Source organism: Gekko japonicus, unplaced genomic scaffold (assembly GCF_001447785.1).
Source record: "Gekko japonicus isolate JY-2015 unplaced genomic scaffold, Gekko_japonicus_V1.1 scaffold142, whole genome shotgun sequence".
Lineage (NCBI taxonomy): Eukaryota > Metazoa > Chordata > Lepidosauria > Squamata > Gekkonidae > Gekko > Gekko japonicus.
This window is the reverse complement of record NW_015174848.1, coordinates 1,075,822-1,093,213: the sequence shown is the minus strand read 5'-3', so window position 1 is coordinate 1,093,213 and position 17,392 is coordinate 1,075,822. Positions and strand designations below refer to the sequence as shown.

The 17,392-nt window shown below is 53.2% G+C and overlaps 1 protein-coding gene across 1 annotated transcript in view; it reads left to right on the top strand.

The window, feature by feature from the left end:
- The window catches only part of SEMA6C (semaphorin 6C), a 95,056-nt gene that overhangs the window by 50,766 nt on the left and 26,898 nt on the right, over positions 1-17,392 (top strand). Inside the window, exons 14-16 of the mRNA XM_015424515.1 lie at positions 3,294-3,371; positions 5,132-5,187; positions 8,890-8,940. Coding sequence (XP_015280001.1) covers positions 3,294-3,371; positions 5,132-5,187; positions 8,890-8,940 — 185 coding nt within the window. The remainder of the gene's footprint in view (positions 1-3,293; positions 3,372-5,131; positions 5,188-8,889; positions 8,941-17,392) is intronic.

Sequence of the window (17,392 nt, the reverse complement as noted above, 5' to 3'; positions counted from 1 at the left end):
TCTTTTTTATTAACATATCCACCAACATAAAACATGGAGATTCCATTTATGATACATTTGATATCTGCTCTCGGGCAGCATACACTATTTCAACTATTAAACACATCTAAGCTTTTATAGTTTTTCTAACCATTCGTAAAATTTTGTCCAAATATTCTTGAAAGTATCCTCCTCCCTCCCATGTATCCTCATTGTCAGATTATCTAGTTCCGCTATTTCTATAAGTTTAGCTATAAAGTTCTTCAATAGTGGTATAACTTCCTGCTTCCAGTATTTGCCAACAGCAACCTTGCTGCCATAAACAAATGGCTAATCAGATGTTCATCTGTCTTTTCCAAGTTGTCAGGCATTATGTTTAATAAGAATATCTCGGGGACAAATGGAATTGGTCTGTTAATTATTTGTACCGTGATAGTGTGAATATCTTTCCAAAAATTTTGAATCTTAGGACATGTCTTCTGAACTAAATTTTAAACACATATGTATACCATGTGAAATATTACAAAATTAATATTTTATTTAACTTTAATTATCAGACAAATAAGCTTGCGTACGTCTTTATTTCGGCACAGTGGTTAGAACTGGCTTGTTGACAGTGTGTTTTGTTTCCTTGGTGTCTGCCGCACTGTGTTCCCCCGTTGACTTATTTTTCACCACCTGGAGGTTGGTGGCTGTACTTGGGGGGGGGGGGGGATTTTTGTGCCAAAAGAATGTGAATCCTGCAACCCGCATCAATGAGGCACCCGCTTGCGGAAGGCACTGGGTTTCTCAGATCATCCGAGGGCTGTTGGAAAGGCAGGATATAAATCAAAATAAATAAATAAATAAATCCTGCGCTTAGATGCACACAGGCCCAGCTATGGGGTTAAGAACATAAGAACATAAGAGAAGCTAATGTTGGATCAGGCCAGTGGCCCATCCAGTCCAACACTCTGTCTGTCACACAGTGGCCAAAAATACCAGGGGCCCTCAGGAGGTCCACCAGTGGGGCCAGGACACTAGAAGCTCTCCCACTCTTGCCCCCCCAAGCACCAAGAAGACAGAGCATCCCTTGCCCCAGAGCCCCTACTTGTACCTTGTGGCTAAGAGCCACTGATGGACCTCTGCTCCATATGCTCATCTAATTCCCACCTGAAGCCGTCCATGCTTGTAGCCGCCGCCACCTCCTGTGGCAGTGAATTCCATGCATTAATCACTCTTTGGGTGAAGAAGGACTTCCTTTTATCTGTTCTAACCCGACTGCTCAGCAATTTCATTGAGTGCTCATGAGTTCTTGTATTGTGAGAAAGGGAGAAAAGGACTTCCTTCTCGACCTGCTCTATCCCACGCATAATCTTATAAACCTCGATCAGGTCACCCCTCAGCCGTCGTTTCTCCAAGCTAAAGAGCCCTAAGCGTTTTTAACCTTTCCTCATAGGCAAAGTGTTCCAACCCTTTTATCATTCAAGTTGCCCTTTTCTGCACTTTTCCCAAGGCTATAATATCCTTTTTGAGGTGTGGGTGACCAGAACTGTACACAGTCCTCCAAATGAGGTCGCACCATTGATTTATACAGGGGCATGATGATACTGGCTGATTTGTTTTCAATTCCCTTTTTCACATTTGATTTGCGAGCGACGAACCAGTTCGATGTTTGTGCCTCGTGAGGGTAGGGTGGGGGTGTCTGTGTGCGCGCACACACACACATTTAAGCTGTGTGTATTTTTATGCGTCGGGGGATTTAGCACGCGGAGTGGTCGCCAAGGTAGCTTTCTGTGTCCTACAATTAGGCCCATACAAGGGGCTGTGTTGCCTGCAACCGCCAATCGGCTGTCTGCGTCTGCTTCACCCCATCTGACCTGCTTCCTCCCCCCCCCCCCCCCACAGGGAACAGGTGTTGAAAATTACAGCCCGGACCGTTTCCAGGAAATGCGAAATGCCACATGGTCCCTCGCCCCGCACCCAGCTTTCCGTTTCCTTTAACGGACAATTAAAGCACCCTCTCCCCTCCCTTCAACTCTGTTCCAAAGGTCCCTGGCTAATCCGACCGTGACACGGGCTCAAATTCTGCTGTGCCCGGGTCTGATGCTTGGGCACGCCGCAGGAGACAGACAGGGGGGGAGAGGGGCATTGCAGCACATGGCCTTCGAAAAAACGATCTCGGGGTCGTGGTGGATAGTTCAGCGAAAGTGTCGGCCCAGTGTGCTGCGGCGATGAAAAAAGCAAACTCTGTGCTGGGGATGATTCGGAGAGGGATTGAGAATAAAATGGTCAGTATTGTAATGCCCCATTGCCCCTGTATAGATCTGCATTGCCCATGGTGTATAGATCTTCCTTAGAACATAAGAGCATAAGAGAAGCCAACGTTGGATCAGGCCAATGGCCCATCCGGTCCAACACTCTGTGTCACACAGTGGCCAAAAATACCAGGTGCCATCAGGAGGTCCAGCAGTGGGGCCAGGACACCAGAAGCCCTTCCACTGTTGCCCCCCTCCCAAGCACCAAGACGACAGTGAATCACTTGCCCCAGACTGAGAGTTCCTATCTATAGGGTAAAGGTTTCCCTTGTTCGAAAGCCAGTCGAATCTGACTCTAGGATTGCGGTGCTCATCTCCATTTCCAAGCCGAAGAGCCAATGCTGTCCGAAGACGTTTCCGTGGTCATGTGACCGGCATGACTAAACGCCAAGGCGCACGAAACGCTGTTACCTTCCCACTGAAGCGGTACCTATTTATCTCCTTGCAATTTCTTGCTTTCGAACTGCTAGGTTGGCAGGAGCTGGAACCAGAGACAGGAGCTCACTCCGTCATGCAGCACTCGGGTCTCGAACTGCCGAACTACCGACCTTCCAGCCTGCAGTTCAGCGTCTTAACCACTTGAGCCACCGCAGCTCTCTCTATAACCTTGTGGCTAATAGCCACTGATGGACGTCTGCTCCATATTCTTATCTAATTCCCTCTTCCTCTCCCCGCAACAGACACCCTGTAAGGTTGGTGGGGCTGAGAGAGTTCTTTCGAGGACTGCTCCTGAGAGAACAGCTCTGAGAGAACTTGTGACTGACCCAAGGTCACCCAGCTGGCCGCATGTGGAGGAGTGGGGAATCAAACCCAGTTCTCCAGATTAGAGTCTGTCACTCTTCCTACTTTGGGCCAGTCATACACTACCAGCCCGACCTACCTCGCAGGGTTGTTGCAAGGATAAAATGAAGGAGAGGAAGAGGATGTAAGCCCCTTTGGGTCCCCATTGGGAGAAAAACAGGGTATAAATGAAGTTAATAAATACAAGCTGACGAACTGCTTTCCTGTCCCCTGCAGGCAGTGTCTGGCTTCCCGCGACCCGTATTGCGTCTGGCTGAGCACCGGCACATGTGCCCCATTCAGCAATGAAATCAGGTAAGTGGCCCAGCTGCGGATTGGGGTGCAAGGTTATACCTGAGGGACCGCCTTTCCCCATACATAGCCCAGAGAGCACTACGGTCGGGGTCTCAAAATCGATTGCCCCTCCCAGGCCCCAGGGATGCCAGGCTCGCAACCACCAGGACCAGGGCCTTTTCAGTGGCGGCTCCATACTGGTGGAACGAGCTCCCAGAGGAGATCAGGGCCCTGAGGGACCTTTTACAGTTCCGCAGGGCCTGAAAGACGGAGCTCTTCCACCAGGCTTTCAACTAAGGAGCTGCCACCACTACAGAGCCCTGGCCACCACTTGGTTTCGACACCTAGCCTACACCGCCCTTATTTCAGAAAGATCACAAGCAGAAGGATTGTAGATCCCTGGGCATAGTTTTCAAAGGTAAAGGTTTCCCTTGCTCGAAAGCCAGTCGAATCCGACTCTAAGAGCCAGCGCTGTCCGAATACGTTTCTGTGGTCATGTGGCTGGCATGACTAGATGCCGAGGCGCACGGAACACTGTCACCTTCCCACCGAAGCGGTGCCTATTTATCTACTTGCAATTTCTTGCTTTCGAACTGCTAGGTCGGCAGGAGCTGGGGCCAGAGACGGGAGAGCCAGTTTGGTGTAGTGGTTAAGTGCGCGGACTCTAATCTGGGAGAACCGGGTTTGATTCCCCACTCCTCCACTTGCACCTGCTGGATGACCTTGGGCAAGCCATAGTTCTGGCAGAGCTGTTCTTGAAAAAGAGCAGTTTCTGTCAGAGCTCTCTCAGCCCCACCCACCTCACAGGGTGTCTGTTGTGGGGAGGGGGAGGGAAAGGAGTTTGTAAGCCGCTCTGAGACTCCTTTGGATAGTGAAGGGCGGGGTATAAATCCCATCTCTTCTTCTTCTTCTTCGTCACGCGGCACTCGGGTCTCGAACTGCCGAGCTACCGACCTTCCGGTCGGCAGCTCGGCGTCTTAACCCCTTGAGGCGCCGCAGCCCTATACTTTTCAAAGTGGGCCATCACGAATAATTAAGTGATCGTTACCAGCACTTTATAAACGTATAACCTAACCTGTTTTAGATGATTTTATGTAGACTTTAATTGTGTTTACGTGTTAACTTGTGCATCGACTGATGTGAGCTGCCCTGAGCCTGCTTTGCAGGGGGGGCGGGGTACAGATTGAACCAATAAATAAATAAATAAATAAGGTGGGGCCTCCCTTCCCGTTGTCTTCCCCTTCCCCTGCACAAATCCCAGCAGTCCTCCCGGCGGTCCCCGGAAAAGCGGCCGGTTCCAGAGCAGAAACGTTCTTTCACCATCCCGAGAAATAGAAACGTTTGCTCTTTGGGGGGTGCAGTGAACGCGCTTGGGTCTGCCTGTGGTCTCTGGCTGCCTTCGCAGGAGACAAAAGGGTTTCTTTCTTTCCCCAGATTTATCATCCTTTCCCTCCCCCTCTCTGCCACCTCATCCGCCCCGCCAGACGCCAAACAACTGGATGCAATTTGCCGCCTGAAGCTCAGCCGGTCCCCATGACGGCCGCGCCACCGTCACACAATCCATCACTCACAGGACTCCCTCGAGTTGGCTCCGGGAGGGGCGGGGAAGGGATTCGGCGCTTCTTTCCGGGCCCAAAAGCTAGATCTTCTCTCCCCCACTCTTGGTTCCTGGGCACCAGCCCATTGATTAATTAGCAGGGGTTTAATCAACCCGTCGAGCTGGTTTTAATGAAATTTCTTCTCCCCCCCCTTCCCGCCCCTTCCCCTGCCTTTCTCCGCAGAAGCGGATTTGAACAAGATGTGGAAAATGCGGCCAAGTATGCGGGGAAGTGTCAAGGTGAGTTGGCCCCACCGGAGAGGCCCGGTTTCTCAGCTGCTCGGCCAGGGGGAATGTGTTTTGTCCTTTGGCGTGGGTCTCAACGCTCCCTCTAAGCTGTGGAGTCCTGTGAGCAAAAATCCCACTTTGCGAGCTCCTGGCATGAAAGTTGTGAGGGAGCGATTTGGCTCCTGCCTAAATTAGCTTGCTCCGGAGCCCTCCTTCCTGAGCGGAGACAAAAATGCGTGAGCCGGAGGCTTAAAAAACTGTGAGCCAGCTCACACTCACTCAGCTTAGAGGGAACACTGGTCTCGGCGGAGGCACGCGGTCCCAGTCCGTGTTGAAACTCTCCTTTCCGAGCCAAACGAAACCACCTTAGTGTGGGCTTTTCCGGTCCTTGCCCCCATCGCCACCACCGCTGGCTGTTCACTGCCAAGTCTGTGAAAAAGCTTTTGTGAGGGGAAATGTTGCGCTTTGTCTTCTGATGAAGGAGCGGGAAGAAATTGGGACGTCGCGGCTGGATCCTCTGGCCCGCGGAGTTCAGCCGTTGTCGATTGAATCCCCATCTGGTCCTGGTTCCTGTGGTTGGGTTGCCAACCTCCAGGTGGGCAAACGCAAAGAAACACCGTGTTAGAACAAAACACACTCTGCCGATCTGCACTTGTGTCTTCATATATTGATTTAAATACAATAGAGACCCGAGGGTATCTTATACATATCTATATATCTAATAGCCAGGTTGCCTCCTCCGTGCGGATATCTAAATCCACACTTGGGGGGCGGAGAGATTTTCCTACACACTTGGAGCAGTCCCCAGGTGTGCAGAAAAATCTAAAAAGTTAAAAAATATATACAGGGGTATTTAAATCCCCCAAAAGGAAAAGCGTTCCCTGCGCATGCGCAGAGAATGCTCTGGCTGTTGAGGGTGGAGGCTTGGCGAGCCTGGCGGTGGGGAGCCGCTCAGGCCTCGTCGCCGGTGGCCGGGGAGGAGCGGGAGATGTTTCGGCGGGCCCGCACTGCTCACCACTGGTATGGGGGAGAAGGATTGGCGGGCCCAGCGGCAGCCGCGCGTGCCTCGCTGCTGGTGCAGTGGGGTGGGGGAGAAGGATTGCTGGTCCCGGTGGCTGGGACCTGCATGGACCTCGCCATCGGTGCCAGGGGGGTTGGGGGGGAGAAGGATTGGCAGGCCCGGGCCTCACCGTCGGTGCAGGGGGGCGGGGGAGAAGGCTAACCTGCAGCTGCTTCCTCCTTCTCCTCCTCCACGTGGAGCCCCCTCTCCCCCCCCTGCAAGTATCGTGGGTCCCCGCTTCTTGTTCATTATAATACAAAACCCAGGAAAAATATGTCTGCCTGAAGAAGAATTTGTCGAAACACGCAATTTTTGCCTGGGAGGCGTGTTGCTTGCTTTGATGCTTGCGGAATCGCTTTTTGTGGAGAACACAACAGCCCGCTGCATCTCTCATCATTTACGACTGTTGCAACCTTCATCAGTCCCTTATCAGGCGCAAGACAGTCTACAGCATCGGAATAGGTCTCTGTAGCGGTGGACTTTTCTGTTAGTAGATATATAATGTTCTTTAGGTTTTTGTATCATAATGAATATGTATAAGCAGGGCTATTTTGGGGCAGGAACGCACAGGAACAGAGTTCCGGCTAGCTCCTGAGTTGGCCACGCCCAGCAGGAACTCATTAGCATAATAGGCCACACCCAATGGCAGAAACTCATTAGGATTGGCTACATTAGGGGTGTGTGGCCTAACATGCAAAGGAGTCCCTGCTACAAGAAAAGCCCTGGGTTTGGACAACAAACACGGTACACAGAATAAGAAGCAAAAGGTGGGTGTGGCTGGATGACCACACTTCTGGTAACACGGGGGTGTGGCCTAATGTGCTAATGAGCGGTGCGGTCAGAGGTCTGGCCTAATATGCTAATTAGTTTTGCTATTGGGTGTGGCCTATTGTGCTAATGAGTTCATGCTGGGCTTTTTCTACAAAAAGAGCCCTGTAAGATTACACTAGGATCTCTATTGTATTTAAATCAGTATATGAAGACACGAGTGCATGTTAGTAGAGTGTGTTTTGTTCTAAGACGGTGTTTCTTTACGTTTGTCTAACTTTGCCGCATTTCCCGTGTGTTTGTTGCTGAACCTCCAGGTGGGGCCCGGAGAGCTCCAGGAATTATCACTGCTCTCCAGACTACGCAGATCGGTTCCCCCAGAGAAAAAAGCAGCTTTGGAGGGTGGGCTCCATTGTTCCCTCTAAGCTGAGTTAGTGTGAGCTAGCTCACAGTTTTTTAGCCTCCACCTCACACATTTTTTGTCTCGGCTCAGGTAGGAGGGCTCCAGAGCAAGCTAATTTATGCAGTAGCCATATTACTTGCTCGTAACTTTCATGCCGTGAGCTCACAAAGTAGAATTTTTGCTCACGAGACTCCACAGCTTAGAGGGAGCATTAGTGGGCTCTATCCTTTTTTATTTACTTAACTATTTCATCAGACTTTCAGGGCAGATACCAACATGTATGTCTGCAATCGATGCAGATTTACGCATTAAAACATATTATAATAATTCCCTCTGGCTCACACATTTTTGTCTTAGCTCAGGAAGGAGGGCTCCAGAGCAAACGAATGGATGCAGGAGCCAAATCGCTCACTCACAACTTTAATGCCGGTAGCTCACAAAGTAGAATATTTGCTCACAGGGCTCCACAGCTTACAGGGAACACTGCTCACAGGGCGTCTGTTGTGGGGAGGGGAAGAGAAAGGAGTTTGTAAGCCACTCTGAGACTCCGAGCGAAGGGCGGGGTATCAATCCAATCTCCTCCTCCTCGTTTTTTTTATCATTGTTGTCTTATTTACATTGGAAACTGTCTTGAGTTCTGCATGGTTAAAAAGGAGGCTAATAAATGTTTTAAATAAATAAATAAATACAGGGGTCATTTTGTAGAAAAAGAGGTGCAGGAGCTCATTAGCATAACTTATTTGCATATGCCACATCCCCTGACATCACCGGAAGTGTGTCAGAAGGCAACACCCACCGCTCAGGCTCCACTGGACTGTTTTGGGTTGCTAGCTATTGGGGGGACGACGTGCAGATCTGTCCTCACAGAGGAGGGAGAGCTTGTACCTGAATAAAACTTGGTCTTAAAGGTGCCACTGGACTGTTTTGGATTGGGGGGCCTAGAGGGAGGGCTCTGCAGCTTACCTGGCTGCTTCTTGCTCTGACTAAGGGCTGCTGGGAGCAGGGGGTGGGGCTTGTTGCATGTGCCCGCCCCCTGGGCTCTTTACTGCCGGAGCACCGCTCCTGTGCGCTCCTGCAGGACATGACCCCTGAATAAATCCATTTCGGGGGGAGGCCACCAAAGAGCACTGGGTGGGATTGCTGATTGCTGGTGGGCTTCTGGAGTTCTGGCCCCGCTGGTGGACCTCCTGATGGCCCCCGGGCTTTGGGCCACACTGTGTGACACAGAGTGTCGGACTGGGTGGGCCATTGGCCCGATCCAACATGGCGTCTCTGACGTTCTTATGCTCTTATGATTTTGTACTGTCGTTTCCGGACTCCCTCCTGACGCTCTGGTGGAAGGAATCCCCACCGCCCCATGGGCTCCCCGTCCCTTTCCCTGCCACCCCCAAACTCTGCTGCCAATTGCTGGCTTCCCAGCCCCCCCCCCTCCGCTACCTCCAACTGATTTCCCACCCTGTGTTTCTCCTCCTCTCCTCTTTAGATGTGGTCACGGCAACCGGGAACCACGACGGCACCAGGGACTCCGCATATGGTCAGTACTGTCTTCCCTCCTTCCTTCCCCGATGCACCTTCCTTCCGTGACCGCTTACTCCCACTCCGAAAGTGATGCACCCGGTCATCGGGACTATAAGCAGGGTTGCCAGCTCCGGGTTGGGAAATTCCTGGAGATTTACAGGCAGAGTCTGGGGACGGGGGTTTAGTGAGGGGAAGGAACTCCGTATGGAAGCTATGCCATAGAGGCCACTTTCCAAAGCGGCCATTTTCTCCGGCAGGACTGACTGATCTCTGTAGTCCGGAGGTCACTCGTAATCCCAGGAGAACTCCAGCTCCCACCTGGAGGTTGGCAACCTTGGCTACCAGGTTAGCAGGAAAATTGGCTTTGGCCGGCCCTCAGATTCCTGTTCAGATGTCAGCGTCTTGAGATCTTTGTCAAGGGCGGCCATCTTGGATCACCCATTTATGGGCATTTGCGTTGGGCTTGTTCAGGTCTAACATGCAGCGTCTACACAGGAGTGGGGAGGATTTTGTCAAGTTCCAGCATTTAATCCAGACGTCTACCGGATACGTCTCAGTTATCTGACACAGGTTGGAAGTAAGAAGTGCAAGGCCATGTGTGTTACCACGGTAACTGGCCTACTGCGGTTCAGGCCTGAGGCCCTTGCCGTCCAAAGATGGCTACCGACCAAGGAGAGGCCTGTAAATATGGCTTCAGTGTGTGAAAGTTCACCTGCTTCAGTGGGATAGAAGTGCTTCCTCGAGTGTCAAAGGGGAAGTGAAACACGGCACTTATTTCACACGGGAGGTGGAGGAGTCGTGTGTCGCCTGTCAGGTCTCCCACCTATCCCTTCTCAAAACTAGCGGCCATCTCGAAGGACCACTAACCCCCCACCATCAGCTCTTTCTCACACCATTTCCCCGTTCATTCAACCATCATCCAAACTCACTAACTTTTGCAAGAGAATGGAACCCTTCCGCAGGCGATTGTCTTACTATTCAAACGTCCCCTTTCCAATGCAAAATTTGTACAGGTATTCTCTGTAATGGCCACCTGTGTCGCTCAATCCCTTTCCAGTTTGTGAGAGAGGGGGTCATTAGAAATCAAAATACTCTCCTCACCCCGCCAATGACCAGTCTTGGCCCAGGCAAGAGATGACTAAAGGTGAGCAGAAGTGAGATCGGAATACAGGCCTCCTTGCGGGACCGGAGGCCTCCACATTTGCCACTGATACAACATTATGTGTGTTAAACTCGGCACAGGGACGTTGTGAGTAGAAACCTGGGAACCCATCTTTACGTTTGGAAGGCTAGGCCTTCTTCAGAAACCAGGGTTCACTGCAAAGGGCTGAGAAGGTGACATTCCTGATCGATAGTAGGGATTTTATTTATTTGTTTTTATTTCACTCAATTTATACCCTTGCCTTTCTCTCTAAGAGAAACCCAAAGCGGCTTACATTGTCCTCCCGTCCTCGGTTTTGTCCGCACAACAGCCCTGTGAGGTTGGATGGAGTGCCAGACTAGATGAGACCAGGGTTTCCAGACCGCCCCCACCCCCGTGGAGGTGAGGGTCCCCCACGGCCAGGCCCTACTGCCCTGCCACCAATCAGCTGTCCGGTGGGGAGATTTACCCGGAAGAAGAGCGAGGCCCAGTTGACGTTGCAATGACGTGTTGACGTCACTTCCGACATGACGTGGAAGTGATTTCATCATGCTGGTGACACCGGGGCAACACTCTGGTATTTGGGGGGAAAACTCTATGGTAGAAGTCAAATTTACCATAGAGCTTTTGTCCAAATACCAGACTGTCACCCTGACGTCACTGCGTGATGACGTCACTTCTGGGTAATGTCAGAAGTGACGTAGACATGTCACTGCAGCGTCAGCTCCCTCCCACTCCCGGTAAGTCCCCCCCCCCAGTCCCCTGCTGGTTGTCCGAAGGGACCTGACAACCCTAGATAACACAGTGCTCCCTATTCAACCCCTGGGGACAGGCTGCCATTTTTTAGCAGCGATTTTCCACCTGGGAACTCCTTTTAACATCACTGCAGGGGGGCCTGATTTCGGTTGGGGTCTCTGCAGCGCCAACGGGGGAGGGAGGGGCTCCCGTCTCTCCCCCACCCAGGTTTTCTGACCTGAAACGGTGCCATGATCCTCCGTGGCCCTTTTTGGGTTCAGAAAAATAGCTCCAAGGGAAGGGAGGGTCCCCCCTCCTCTCTCTGCATCGTGGTGGTCTCGACCAGAACTGGGCCCACAGCGTGCTCTTAAGAGGGAGTTCCCGCATGGAAATTCACTGCGACAAAGCGGCAGACTCCAGGATGCCGTCTTGTCTAGTGAGTGACCGGCACGAGGTCGCCCAAAAAAGCTTTTGTGGCGGAGCAGGGATTTCAAATCCGGGTCACCCAGATGCTCGTCTGACCCAGCGCTCTAACCCAGGGTTCTCCAATGTGGCACCCATTATATCCGCCAACACCTTTGGTGTTGTGTAGTTTGGTGTCGGGGTTAAGTGCACGGACTCTAATCCGGGAGAACCGGGTTTGATTCCCCACTCCTCCACTTGCACCTGCTGGGTGACCTTGGGCAAGCCGTAGTTCTGATAAGAGCTGTCCTTGAAAAAGAGCAGTTTCTGTCAGAGCTCTCTCAGCCCCACCTGCCTCACAGGGTTTCTGTTGTGGGGAAGGGAAAGGAGATGGTAAGGCGCCCTGAGACTCCTTTGGGTAGTGAAGGGCGGGGTATAAATCCAATCTCCTCCTCCTGAGAGCCAGTTTTGTGTAGTGGTTAAGTGCACAGACTCTTATCTGGGAGACCCCGGTTTGATTTCCCCACTCCTGCCCATGCAGCTGCCGGTGTGACCTTGGGTCAGTCACAAGTTTTCTCCGAGCTGTTCTCTCAAGGGCAGTCCTTGAGGGAGCTCTCTCAGCCCCGCCTACCTCACAGGGTGTCTGTCGTGGGGAGGGGAGGGGAGAGGAGTTTGTCAGCCACTCTGAGACACCTTTGGGTAGTGAAGGGCGGGGTATAAATCCAATCTCTTCTCTTCTTTTTCTTTTTCTTGGGACCCACCAAGCATTTTTTACGACATGACGGAGTGAGCTCCCGTCTCTAGTTCCCGCTCCTGCCAACCTAGCAGTTCGAAAGTAAGACATTGCAAGTAGATAAATAGGTACCACTTCAGTGGGAAGGGAACAGCGTTCCGTGAGCCTCATGCCGGCCACATGACCACGGAAACGTCTTCGGACAGCGCTGGCTCTTTGGCTTGGAAACGGAGATGAGCATTGCAACCCTAGAGTCGGATTCGACTGGCTTTCGAGCAAGGGAACCTTTACCTTTACCTTCTGTTCTTGCAGATGTTGGGGATAGAAGGGACTAGGAGTCCTGAAGCACCCCCCCCTTCCCACCCCCACCCCGTTGCTTTCTCACTAGTCACAGATGGGAAAGCGTCATCGGGCTGGGGGTGTTCGGCACACACACGCAATCAGCTACCGCAGGAGGCCCGGTGTGTCTGCCCCCCCTCCCCGAGAAAGAGGCAAGCCGAGCCAATCAGATGCGGGGAAAGAAATTAAAAACCAAGTCGAGGCCATTAATTACCCAGCAGGGGAGACTCGCTGAGCTAATGGAAGGGAAGGTGGCGGGAAAGAGAGAGGTTGGCCACGTCCCGCTGGCGGCTCCCGACTTGCCTGGGAGGGACGCTTTTGGAGCCTGTTTGGGGGCAGGAGGAGAGGGAGCCGGACGCCCCCCAAGCCTCTCCAGTGTCCCGAGGCCAATGTTCCCCCCCCCCAAAAGCAGGCTCTCCCTCTGTTCTTTCAGCCCTCGTCCATAAAGCTTTGGGGTCAGCCGTGGGTGAAAGGGGGCCAGCCTTCCTCGTTTTTCCTGGCCCCCTCTCCTAGCTCATTGTCAACCTTGGCAGCCATCCCCGCTGCTTCCTGCTCCCGCTGCAGAAGACGAGAAAGGGGAGACCGGCTCGGAAGCGTCTGGGATTCATTAGGGGACTCTGCTGGCCAAGCCAACAGGTTCTGAGCACTGGCTGACACGCAAGCAACCCGAGACCGGCGGGGCTGGTGCGACGCAGGCGGTTTTGCCGGCCTGGCCTGGGTCTGGTGAGGCACACGCAACAGGCTGGACTTTCCAACGCCTTCCCCTTTTGGAGAATGTTACCTGGAGGGCATGAGAGCGTGGACCCTGGCTCTGCCGCCCTCCCGTTTCCACCCGAGATGGTGAAAAGCCAGTTTATCATAATACCCAGGGCTCCTTTGCATATCGAGGCTGCATGCGGGGAGGGTGGGGTATAAATGAAATAAAATAAAATAAATAAATAAATATCAGGCGACACCCCCTCTAATGTAGCCAATCTTCCAAGAGCTTACAGTGGCCCCTGTAAGAAGGGCTCTGTAAACTCTTGGAGGATTGAATCATAGAATGTTAGAGTTGGAAGGGACCTTGCAGGTCATCTAGTCCAACCCCCTGCACTCTGCCGGAAATAGCCGGAAGATAGCGCTACAACATACCCGAAAGAGGGTCGTCCAGCCTCCGCTTGGAAACGTCCAGCGAAGGAGCATCCACCACCTCCCGAGGCAGACTGTCCCACTGCTCAACCCCTCTTACAGTTAGGAAGTTTCTCCCGATATTTAGCCGGTAGTGACTCCCTTGTCCTTTCCACCCATTCGATCTAGTCTTGCAATCCGGAGCAAGAGAGAATAGATCTGCTCCTTCTTCTACATGACAGCCCTTCAGATACTTAAAGACTGCAATCATGGCTACATTAGGGGTGTGTCGCCTAAAACGCAAAGGAGTTCCTGCTACAAAAAGAGCCCCGATAATACCGTTTGTTTTTTTGCTGTGCCTCCGCAAACTCTCAACTCCGGCAAGGCAAAAGATATCCGCCTGTGCAGACTCTCACCCAGCACTGCATCCCGTTGACCCCGGGCCGGCACTCGTGCCCCTCAGATAGATGGCACGTTGACTGTTTTGCACGGACGGGTGCCCTGTTTCAGAGGGACACTGCACAAATGCAAAGGCCTATGGGAAGAGGAGGATAGTGTCAGCATATGGCGAGGTGTGGCCGCTGCGGGGGCCCAGGGTTTCATGCAGGGCACGCTGCTGCCCCCCCCCCCCCCCCCCCCCCCCCCCCCCCCCCGTCCGCTCACTTTCCAGGGCTTTACCACCTATGCTCCACCAACCAGGCATACGTGCTGCCTTTTGCCACTGGGGAAAGGGCTACAAGAAGCTGTGAGCATGAGGGAATGCTGGTAAACAGACGAGGGAAAGACACACAGGCAGGGGGGAGGCATGCAAGTGGGTGGGAGGGAAGGAGGGCACGCGGGTGGTAGTGGGCCGAGGATGGGAAGGGGTCCTGGCCTCCCTGAAACAGGAAATGGGTAATGTTACTTGACGGGGGGGGGGTTCCCCCTGGCTCAGTTTAGAGTCTCACTGTCTCTCCACTGGTCAGTCGTTGGGTCACCCATTGTGGTGCCCTGAATGCAGGGTTGCCAACTCCATGTCGGGAAATCCCTGGAGATTCGGGGTGTGTGGGGCGGAGCCCGGGGAGGATGGAGTTTGGAGCAGGAAGGGGCCTCGTTGGGGGTTATAGCCACAGAGCCAGTTTGGTGCAGTGGTTAAGTGCAGGCGGACTCTAATCTGGGAGAACCGGGTTTGATTCCCCCAACTCCTCCACTTGCACCTGCTGGATGACCTTGGGCAACCTGTAGTTCTAATAAGAGCTGTTCTCTCGTGAGCGGTCCTCAAAAGAGCTCTCTCAGCCCCACCTACCTCCCAGGGTGTCTGTTGTGGGGAGGGGGAGGGAAAGGAGTCTGTAAGCCGCTCTGAGACACCTTTGGGCAGTGAAGGGCAAGGGTATAAATCCAATCTCTTCTTCTTCGTCGTCTTCTTCTTCCCAAGCAGTCATTTCCTGTGGGGGAAACTGTAGTCTAGAGATTGGTTGTTATTCCGGGAGATCTCCAGGCCCCTTGGCAACCCTACCTGGATGGTGGGCACGACCCACTACCTCGCCATCCCACATGGTAGGAATCACCTTCAGCTCTAATGTTGCAAAGAAGAAGAAGAAGGGATTGAATTCATACCCCGCCCTTCACTACCCGAAGGAGTCTCAGAGCGTCTTACAAACTCCTTTCCCTTCCCCCTCCCCACAACAGACACCCTGGGAGCAATGCTCCCTCTAAGCTGTGGAGTCCTGTGAGCGAAAATTCTACTTTGTGAGCTACGGGCATTAAAGTTGTGAGCGAGCAATTTGGCTGCTGCATGAATTAGTTTGCTCTGGAGCAATGCTCCCTCTAAGCTGTGGAGTCCTGTGAGCGAAAATTCTACTTTGTGAGCTACGGGCATTAAAGTTGTGAGCGAGCAATTTGGCTCCTGCATAAATTAGTCTGCTCTGGAGCCCGCCTTCCTGAGCGAAGAAAAAAATGTGTGAGCCGGAGGCTAAAAGACGGTGAGCTAGCTCACACTGACTCAGCTTAGAGGGAGCATTGCCTGTGAGGCAGGTGGGGCTGAGAGAGCTCTTGACAGACATGGCTCTTTTTCAAGGACAGCTCTTATCAGAACTACGGCTTGCCTAAGGTCATCCAGCCAGGTGCAAGTGGAGGAGTGGGGGAACAAACCCAGTTCTCCCAGATTAGAGTCCGCGCACTTCACCACGACACCAAACTGGCGGTCCTGGACCCTGTTTCTGAGAATCCCCAGGAAGATCCTGGCGGTGGGGGATGCTTCTTTTCTGCCACCTCCCCACTGAGAGGGCGGGATTTCTGGCTGCCGTCCTCGCCCCCCCCCCGTCCCCCACAACCAGCCACGTCTGTCCCCCCCCCACCTTCCCCCATTTCCCGCTGATGTTGTGTTTGTCACCGGTCACGCAGGCGAGACGCAGATGGCCACCACTGCCGCGGCGCCCTTCCCGGAGGCGCCCACGGGGTCCCAGTCTGCTAGCATGGCTCTTGACGCCCACCCGGCCCCGGGCGCCGGGGACCCACGCTCCACCCTCCACGTGGCTGTGAGCACCCAGGGTAAGAAGGGCGGGGCGGTCGGCCCGAGACGCCCCCCGTGTGAACGCCCCCCGCAGAATGACAGCCTGTGCGGGAACCACTAACCCGGCATGGGAAGAAGGGGTTTGAGACGCTAACGAACGCGCTGGCATGTGGACGCATGGGCCGGTAGAGGTAGTGACGCGTGCTCCCGGGAGAGGGGCTGGGCGCGGGCGGCTTCCCTTTCCAGCAGTCAGCTGCAGGCACCTTTCTCTGTGCATGGCGGGCGACGCCGGTGGCTCTCTTGAAGATGTGGTTGTGTGGGAGGCAGGTGCGTGCGGTTGTGCGAGTCGCGCTGAGCGAGGACTTGGTGGCTGTATTTAAAATTAGAAAATGTGTGTGTGTGTCCCTGCGAGCGCATGTAGGAGAAGATGCACATGTTTCAGATGAGAGAGACGACGGGATGGGGGAAGACGCTGGCTGCGGCGCACTGCAGGATCTTTCCATACTGAGCAGGCCGGGAGAGGAAAACGGCCAGTCCAGGCAGGGAGGATGTGCTCCTCCCAGGGGCCTAGGGTTGCCAGGTTCCAGGTGGGACCTGGAAAACCTTAGAACGTTCCCTCTAAGCCGTGGAGTCTTGTGAGCAGGAATTCTACTTTGTGAGCTACTAGCATTAAAACTGTGAGTGAGCGATTTGGCTGCTGCATAAATTAGTCCGTTCTGGAGCCATCCCTTCCTGAGCAGAGAGAAAGATCTTTGAGCCGGAGGCTAAAAAACGGTGAGCTGGCTCACACTAACTCAGCTTAGAGGGAACACTGATGACAACTGATCTGCAGTCTAGAGAGATCAGTTCCCCTTGAGAAAATGGCCACTTTTGGAGGGCCAGTTTGGTGTAGTGGTTAAGTGCGCGGACTCTAATCTGGGAGAGCCGGGTTTGATTCCCCACTCCTCCCCTTGCACCTGCTGGTGTGACCTTGGGTCAGTCACAAGCTCTGGCACAGCTGTCCTTGAAAAAGAGCAGTTTGTGCCAGAGTTCTCTCAGCCCCACCCACCTCACAGGGTGTCTGTTGTGGGAAGGGGAAGGGGAAGGCGTTTGTAAGCCGCTCTGAGACTCCAAGTGAAGGGCGGGTTATAAATCCAATCTCTTCTCTTCTTCTTCTTCTTAAACCCTCCCCTTGACAGGCTCTACAACCAGTGTTCCCTCTAAGCTGAGTTAGTGTGAGCCAGCTCACAGTTTCTTAGCCTCCGGCTCGCACATTTTTGTCTCAGCTCAGGAAGGAGGGCTCCAGAGCAAACTGATTTATGCAGCAGCTGCCGCCAAATCGCTCGCTCACAACTTAAATGCCGGTAGTTCACAAGGTAGAATTTTTGCTCGCAAGACTCTCCACAGCTTAGAGGGAGCATTGCTCTACACCCCAAATCTCCAGGGATTTCCCTACCCGGAGCTGGTGACCCTACGCAGGCCTCATCTCAGTAATCTTTACATGCACCTGTAAGGTCGGCGAGTATCATTAGACCCTCACT